Source organism: Hordeum vulgare, chromosome 7H (assembly GCF_904849725.1).
Source record: "Hordeum vulgare subsp. vulgare chromosome 7H, MorexV3_pseudomolecules_assembly, whole genome shotgun sequence".
Taxonomy (NCBI): domain Eukaryota; kingdom Viridiplantae; phylum Streptophyta; class Magnoliopsida; order Poales; family Poaceae; genus Hordeum; species Hordeum vulgare.
Window position 1 is genome coordinate 63,338,029 of NC_058524.1, and position 8,935 is coordinate 63,346,963.

General features: G+C 47.2%; 1 protein-coding gene across 2 annotated transcripts; it reads left to right on the top strand.

Annotated features, from left to right (window-relative positions):
- The first annotated feature begins 1,998 nt into the window (after nt 1-1,998).
- On the top strand, nt 1,999-8,065 carry LOC123412730. Of its 2 annotated transcripts, none has more exons than XM_045105667.1 (4): nt 1,999-4,013; nt 6,254-6,476; nt 7,234-7,426; nt 7,520-8,065. In XM_045105667.1, the coding sequence occupies exons 1-4, from the start codon at nt 3,721-3,723 to the stop codon at nt 7,693-7,695; spliced, it is 885 nt and encodes a 294-aa protein (XP_044961602.1). In that variant the 5' UTR covers nt 1,999-3,720; the 3' UTR covers nt 7,696-8,065. The 2 variants fall into 2 exon arrangements, with proteins under 2 accessions (XP_044961602.1, XP_044961603.1); XM_045105668.1 differs by having other exon boundaries at nt 1,999-2,461.
- The last annotated feature ends 870 nt before the right edge of the window (nt 8,066-8,935 follow it).

Below are 8,935 nucleotides of genomic sequence, written 5' to 3' on the forward strand. Positions count from 1 at the left end.
GATGAAATGAGCAGCATTAGGCCGCACAAGAACGATCAGAACTAGCCAGTAAACTAAAATTATTTGAATAATAAATAGCTTATATAGGCCATACAAGCAACAATAGGTGTGTAGCGATGAAAACAACATGATGGAGTCACAACAGCATGGGGCATTAATGAGTATTGATTATGGGTACTCGTACTACGTACCCTTGTACACCATACTGGCCCGGGTATACACATGCCCACGGTGCCCATGAAGGGGCAGACTGACCTAGGCGGTGTGAGCCGGGGTCCCCTAGAGGAAGGCTTGCATGTTGCTTGGCGAGAGATCATGAGATTTGCTCATATACGGTCGGTAGTTCTGCTCGTACACAGAGAAGGTCATCGACATACCTTGACCATATAAAGGGCACCAAGACCTTGCAGGAAGGTCAAATTCTACATAAGTCGGGACCCTAGGGACATGAACTCTATCAATCCAGTGCGTCTCGCCTAGTTTTGTTAGCCGCGAGTTAACTCCCAACTCTGACAGGATCTCTCATTGTAATCACCCGTTGTACTCTTATCTCAAAATAAAAATAAAAATGAACCATGCAGGGGAACTGCATGTCAATAGATTGATAGAAGAGTACATCTGGTCCATAACCAGAGAGACACAAGCGAAAAACTAAAAAACAAACAGAAAAATCAACTATGACTTCTACACCTGACCTGGCCAACAGACAACAGTGATCTGACTCGGCCAACAGGAAGGAGCGACCCGAATCATGGCAGGACTACCAATTTTCCATTGCTTGCAATCGTCCAATGACGTGCATCAGTTTTGATCTGTTCTTAGACTCTTTGCAACGGCGTTTGGACCTTATCAAACACTCTTTTGTTCCTCTCTCCAGACTGACCACACGACCAGAATTATCAAGGAATTTAGAGTTTTCCTAGTCACCCGTTTCAGCCTCACACTCGCTGAAGACCACCAAACGCGGAGCCATCTATCTTGATATATGATCCAATCAAGGCAGTAGGGCTATTACTCACGACAAGGGGCCCCGAGCCTAGGCAAATCATGTCCAAAGAGCCCTATGACTTGAGGTGACGTCCCACGTCCAAATAAATCATGCCCGGCTACCATACTGCTACAAGGCACCGGCGAAATCCTCCTATAGATAGCATTACAACACATAGTAAACTACTGTTTGTCATCCTCAATGTTGCTCTTGATGTTTTGTTTATAGCATTTGCTTGACCTATTTTATCTTGCCACACACAACCTGCTAAGCTGGTGCCTTTAAGGGTGTGTTTGGTAGCCTGCACGAAGGATGCATGAGCCCAAAAGTTCTTCATCCAACCCACTTTTTCATGTTTGGTAGGGTGTATGGGCTCTTAGGGCATCTCCAATGGTTGTAAGATAGTTGTTGGTAATTTTGACACATAGGATTTTTGATGATGTGTCATGCAATAAATGAGGAAAGAGAGCAAGGTTGTATGTAAATTAACCAACACCCTTGCACAAGCTCCAATGTAGAATGAGAGAGCACCTTATTTATTACATCACATCTTATTGGGCAAACTAGATACAACCCATTGGAGTAGTTGTATGTTAAGAGCAAGTACAATAAGGTACAGTCAGCAGGCTGTAAGGATTAAAATACTATATTTTTGCTGAGTTGGATGAGAGAGAAGAGGAGAGAGAAGAGAAGTGGGCTCTTCGTGAAGAGCCAGCTCTAGCGCGTGCTCCTAGGTGCTTTGTGAGGATGAAAGGTGGGCCATATATGACAAAAGTAGTACTCTTTTATAGCTAACTATTGTACAAGCTAGCTATAAGACGGACTATAAGACTGCTTATAGCCAGCGGTTGGCTATACTATTAACCATGCTCTAAGGTGTTGGTTGATGACATGGCATATTTTACCAACAACCTAACCAACAAACTGTTGGAGATGCCCTTATGGGCTATGCTGAACCGATGCAAAAAAAAAAAGGGCCCTCACCTATGCTCGCTCGAGCAACCCTAAGGAGGCGAACCGGGTCAGCGAGGCTGCGTTCCTCGTTCGACCCACGACTTCCTCCAACGACCACCTCTCCTAAGACCCCATTTTCTGACCTAGCCGCCACGCCCATCCCTCTCTCTTGCCGTGGGAGTAGCACATCCCCCTTCCTCCCCTCCTCCATCCACCCTCATCATCCCTTCCGTCACCTCCTTCTCCCTCCTCCCTTCCTTCTCCTAACCTCCTCCCTCCTCCAACCGCCACACGCGAGCTCTAGCCAGTTCATCCACCCAGCCATGGCGACTACAACTAGTGGCGCGCGAGGTCTTGCGGGTCTGCGCTCACGCCGGACGCGGGGCTGCAGTAGACGTGGGAGTTCGCCAACGAGCTGCTATAGCTGCTCAACGGGATGGAGGCTGATCGCGTCATACGCGCTATGCGCCGCCTACTTAATGGGTTGAGGATGGGTCGGAAGCATCCGCAACGTATCAGGTAGGTATCCTGGTGACACCACAATAGTGCGTGGGACATCGCTGATTCCCCCTACCACACCCTCCCCTCACCTCCCCTCTCTTCGCTGCTGCCGGAGGTGTCGCCGGAAAAGGTCGCACGGCGTGGCGACGGCGGGGTGCCTGCTGGTCGTGGCCGTGGGAGGGAAAGCGGCACACTTCCCCTTCCTGCTACCGTGGTGGCACGCGGTGACGGCGGTCGGAGGCCCCGGCAGTGGAGGCGGGGCGATTGGGATCTTGTTTCGTTTGGGCCTGGAGCCCGATCTCCTGTCCCCTGCGTGACAACGATGGTCTGCGATGCCTGCATCACTTGGGCGTCGGAGCGGCGGTGGCCCCCTCCTTCTCCGCCGAAGGTGGGCAGCGAGATGTGGTGGATCTCGGGATCCCAAGTCTTGCAGAATAAAGAGCCAGGCGGCGGCCCTAACATCTAGCTCCACTCCGCATTTCCTCGAGATCGGATTATTCCGCGAGTGCAAGCACATAATCTAGTTCGCCGGAGTTCAATGGCGGACTGTCTTCTCGCCACCGGGCGTCCAAGGGCCCAAGTGGCTGATGTGACCGGGGTAGGCAGTTGGGTGCCCGTTCGGCCCTGGGATTTGGCCATGGCGTTTCGCCTATTGGCTGCCTGCATGCTGAATCCAGGGGGCCTCAGAGTGGCGCCATCGTTGTTGCTGATGGCGGAGGACAATTGGCACTCCATGATCCACCTTGTGTCGGTCAATGGCCTGGTCGGAGGTGGCTAGTAAAGGCGAGTAAAGGACAAATGACATATGTGGTAAGCTGCATTAGCGGTGTCTAGGGCCAAGGTGGATGGAAGCACGCGTATGTGTGTCTGCTAAATCAGCAATTTGCACCCTTAGCAGCAGTTCCTGCCAGATGATGGTGTTTATCCGACTTCTTTTGCGCTGCTCATGTATCTCCGCGTCTCATGTCCGGGGTGATAACCCTAGGTCCAACCTTCAGTGGTTGTACCTGGCAATGGTGGCTCCCGAGTCATCTACTTGTTGAAGGCATTGTCTGGATTCTTGACCTTCTCCAGGGTGAAAACCCAGGATCTGACCATGTTGGTCAGACCGGATGATGATGGTGTTCGTGCACTGTTTTCTTTAAGGCATCGTTTTGGAGAAGCTTTCTAGGGCGCGTTCGGTTGCTCGCATATGGGCCAACCAGCCCCCCACACGAAGAAAACGGGCTGGTTTGGTTGCCTGCGTTCATTATTGGGCCCACATCGCATGAAGTTTAATGCAGCTCTGGGCATGTCTCCCAAGGCACACTCAGATTGGCAGTTTCTCGGGAGCCAGGCCCTATCGAGGCACGTGGGCCACGGGAGCTGCACACGAGGAGCCACCCTCGAGAAGTCGCATTGCTTCCCGAAGCGCCGACAGTTATTACCCTCACCTTCCCTCACTGCTCTCTCCCCTCTCCCCTCTCTCCACTCACCTACGGCGAGGGCGGCGTGCAGCAGATCGGAGAACAACAAGTCGATCGCCGGCCACCTTCACCAGAATCTGCGGCGCAACACTTCGGCAATGGAAGTAAGCATTTTTTCCCCTTTGCACCTACTACTTTGCATTTAATTCGAGTTTAGATTCGAGTTAGGGGATTGGGGAATCAGGGTATTGCCATGACTAGGGGATTGGGGAAGAGGTTCTCCATCCAGATTGAGTACAAGAGGGATAGGGATTAGGATTCATATTACACAGTACGCACGTGCCTTATCCTCGGGGACCCCGAAGGCGATTGGAGCTGCGGGTGGCCTTGGCCTTGGTCTTGGTCTTCTCCATCTCTTCTTCCTCGCTGGAGTCTAGCTTGATGATCAGGCGATGATCAGGCTTTGGTGTCCTGGCATCGGCACCCTTACTACCAAGTCCAACGCATCTTCTTCCACCTCTATATGCATCGGTTCTTGATCCTCCTCCAGCGGCGCCACCACAGTGTTTGTGGTCAAGTACACTGCCGCACGATGGTCATGAGGACGCTGGTAGTGTCTGTACTTGGCCCACCCCACCCTCTGTCCAGCGTCGCCGGAGTCGGCCTGATTCATGGCCCAGCGAAGTATGTCCACTGACATAGCACCCTTCGCTGGGTCAGGAATCAGTGTCTTCAGCTCCTCCAGCGTGGCCTTCTTCACCATAGCGTCTGCCTCTTTGTGCAGCTCTTCCATGCTGCTAAAGTTTGACCACACTTCCATGGTGTTCTCAAACTTGGTGTGGTCACCGAGCGAGCACCCTAGGAAGAATGCCCTCCATCCAATGCCCCAAGGGAAGCGGTCGGGGATGGGGTTGGGGCATGGGTTGTTGCTGGAGTTCATGTCGATGGGTTGGGGGAAGAGTGAGAGACAGATAGGTGGAGTGGTGACTGTCAGGCTGGCTAAATAAAGGGGTCGTGGGCGATAGGTTTTAATGACGATGTTGTAACGTTCATATTGCAGATCCTGCCCGTTTGAACCTCTAGATTATGCACATCAACACAGAGAGCAAGGGGAAGGATGTGGTGCCACCCAAGGAGCAAGACAAGGGCAAGGACGTGGTGCCGCCGTCGAAGGTGACACCCATCCAGACCCCTGGCAGGGACAATGACTAGCCGGAGGAGCCCCCCAACGGCAAGCGCCAGAACTACGACCACTACCATGAGGTGGGAGGGCCAACCAACTTCTGCAGGGTGATCATGGCCCCCCACCTGGAGGCCATACCTATGCCGCTGGACTTCACGAAGCACTTCCCATCCGTGCTGACGGAGTTCAAGCTGAAGACGAACACCGTTTGCTCCCGGAGGGTGACTGTCCGCCTCTTGAACCACATGGTCACCCTTGATCAAGGTTGGGCCACCTTCCCCGTTGCCCATTAGATCAAGATAGGCTTCATGGTGACCTTCAAGCTGCTCACTGCCGACATGCCGAAGGTCATTGTGTTCAATGATGATGGCATTGAAGTGGTGACTAGGTGCGGGAAGCACGACGACACCTTTGCCGTTAACCCCTAAGACAGCCCCGACATGCTCCAGCTGCTTTACTTTAGTATCAAACTGATATTTTGAACTGATCTGTTATGTGTGGCACAATATTTATCGGCTGTATGTTTTGTTATGTGTGTTCTTCCTGAGGCCGCTGTGTGCTGGTAACCACACCACCGCACCGAAGAGGTTACCAGACAACAGGCGGTGCATGCCACCAAACAGCAGGCTGTGTGTTTGCGCGTGCACAAGTGGGCAACCAAACAGCATGCCCAGAGTGACACCTCATGCAGCCTAGAGGGTGTGTAGGCAACCAAACTAAGTGCAGATGTTAGTTTTCTGCCTGTTTTACCTCAGCCTGGCCTTGTTTACCCAGGCTCCACGGGCCAGTCCCGGCAACTACGCCTACCAGTACCAAACACGCCTGTAGGAGTTGAGGTGTCGCCACCACTGGTGGCATGGTTGCTGCTGCAAGTCTATGTTTACTTTGGCAAGGTCTTTTTTTCCGGCTGTGTGCATCCTAGCTTTGCAGAGGCCGGGTGTGGAATCTTTAGTTTATATCATCTTGATGTAGTCTGCTTGAGTCTAATAAGGCGCCCATTATCGAAAAGGTAGGTATCTTGCACGTATCGGGAATTAAGATCGACTGTTTTTAACACTATGTTTGGGGATACTCTGCTGATACGTATCCAGTATGTATCAGGGACGAATCAGTATCGGATATGGTATCTAATACAGATTCGCTATGCCCAGGAGGTTGTCGAGATAATTTTATGCTAATTCATTAGTGATTATGCTTTAATGTGTTAATTTTGTTATGCAGCAACGACTTTGCTGGGTTGGAAAGCTGGGGGGATCCCACTCCTAGAGCATCACCCTTTACTCTCAAGGAGCTGGGTGATGCCTGGGTTGCTGCTGCAAAGCGCCAACTCATTCGTAGGCCCAAGTCGCCGACCCGTGAGGAGCTGCTAAGGCGCCGGCAAGAGCATGATCGGAAGAGTTTGATGATAGCATTGCGCGTCTATGCTGAGGAACACAATATACAAGTATGTCAGTAGAATCAAAATATTGAAGTTGGTGTTTTTTTTAATCATTGGTTTATGGCTATTCTATTTATTTCAGACTCCTTTGTTAGTTAATTAGTGGTTAGAATAGTTAATATCCCATGCTTTGATTTGTTTGTTGAATTAACAAAAGGTTGTGGAAGAACAGCTACACCTTGCTCCTACAAATTAGTAGATCAGTAGTGTTGAAGGAACTACGTGTTTTGCTGGATATGGCTCTAGAGGTGAATATAGGCCGATTTGGCAGCATGAGTTCAGTCCAAAACTCCTAGAACACAAGCTCCAGTTCTATTAGATAAGAGCACCAAGTTCTATTATAGTCTTATATAGGACCTCAATTTATAGGGCTTTGGCAAGCCTTCACATCTTAGCTTATCCTTATGGCTAAACACTCTAGAAAACAGTAGTTAAGGTTCAACTTGTACTCATAACTAGAAGACTAAAAAATACTCCATCCGTCCCAAATTAAGTGTCGCAAATTTAGTACTAAATTAGTACAAATTTTGTACTAGATCAACGGCACTTATTTTGAGACGGAGGGAGTAGTAGCCAAGGTTAAGAAAACAAAAGAAATACAACTACATATGACTTGAGGATCATATTATCTAGAATGGAGTAGAAGTAATGACTTTTGATTTTTTTTCTTTAATTTTCTTTATTGTTCCTTGTCATTTGCAGATTGGAAATGTAAATATATTTTGTCAGGCTTATTTGTTTACACGCATCATTTATATTTCAGCCTGCTGATCTTGAATTAATAGAAGTTAAAGAAAGAAATCTAATCGACGAGGAGGGAAAGGGTTATGTCCATTTCAACTTTGTTGTGAAAATGCAACATAATCCATCTAGTTTGTTCTTCGGGGAGGTGCATCCGGACTGTAGAGAGGAGGAGGATGTGTATCTTTGCACTCCTCTGGAAGCTAATGACTTGGGTAACTATCTATTATGTTATTCAGATTGATATTTTTTTGCAGAAATTTTCGTTATGCATCTCAACTACTAATACACTTTCCCTGTTTTATAAGGTGATTGTTATGGGTGCAAGGACCGTGCAAAAGAGCTTGTGCATCCCACTAGCGTGGCTACTTGGGTGGGCACATGGATGTTCCCTTTCCCTTCATTTACGAAAGCGCTGAAGAAAGCGAAAACGAGGCCTGATTTCTCCTGGTTGACATTAGTTTCTTGTGGACATGAGTGTTAGTTGTAGTGTGACGTGCTAGTGGTTGTGTTTGACAAAATACGGTGGTGCTAGTTCGTTTGACAAAATGGGGTGGTGCTAGTAGTTAGTGGGTGTAAGGAAGGATCCTCCTCACAAGGCTTCAATATGTTTTTTTTTCTCTCTTTGATTTTGAACGCAGTTGTTCTACTCTGAGTAGAGAGGGAGGTATACTGATTTTTTTTTTACTGTAGAGAGGAAACTTTATGACAAGGTGTTGCGAAGTTGTAAAAGACGGATGAATGTTTCCGGTACATCTTGTTCACAGAATTCTAGTTTCAGTGCTTAAATTTCAGGGACGGTGTTGCAAGTTAAGGGGTTGGACCCTAGTATAATATATTACCTCCATCTTAAATTACTTGTTTTAGATTTGTTTAGATTTGACTAGATACAGATGTATCTAACACTAAGTAATCCCGGGTGGAGGGAGTGTTATTCTTGTATGATTGTAGCTTGTCAGGTGGATTAAGTTTATCCATGAACTCGAAAACATTATATCTGCACACCATCGTTTTATGTCCAAGCCTTAGGAATTTTTCAATACGCTAAGAATCCATGGTCCTCTATTCCTATGAAACGAATGCTCAACATACGGAGAAAACCTGGCTATCTTTGATAGCAAAGTATTGTAAACACGGCAGCTATGCATCTGCGAGTAGTTGGATGCGGCATAATTCAATGACAACAAATGTCTTGTTACATAAACATTTACAACAAAGATTATGTTACAGATTATATTTTATGTAACATGGATTGTGTTACAGACTTTTTCTTGCAATAGAGTTCTTGTCGTAGATTTTTTTTGAACAAAGATTTTGTTACAGTTTCTTTTTGCAACATAGCTGATTTTGCAAAAGCGGATCTTCTACTCTTAAGTAGCTACTACCCATTAGTTATTTTTCCTAGACATGTAACTATGTCAAAAAAGTCATGCATGAAGTCATAAATTACATTGTTTTTACATTACTCTATGTATGCAAGCACCACATCATTAATTCATGCATGCCACTCACAAGTTAATTTTTGTATTAGATCTTTTATTGAAAATATATGTGTTCGTCACTTGCACCATACCTATGTACTTTACATTCACATTTTTATTATAAATGACATTCTTTTAACAAGGATTTTTTCTCTTCTTTTCATACCCTTTGTATTTTCTTCATTTTTAAGTTTACATTGACTTTTCATTAGTTATAGATATTTTTAGCAACTTTTATGTATT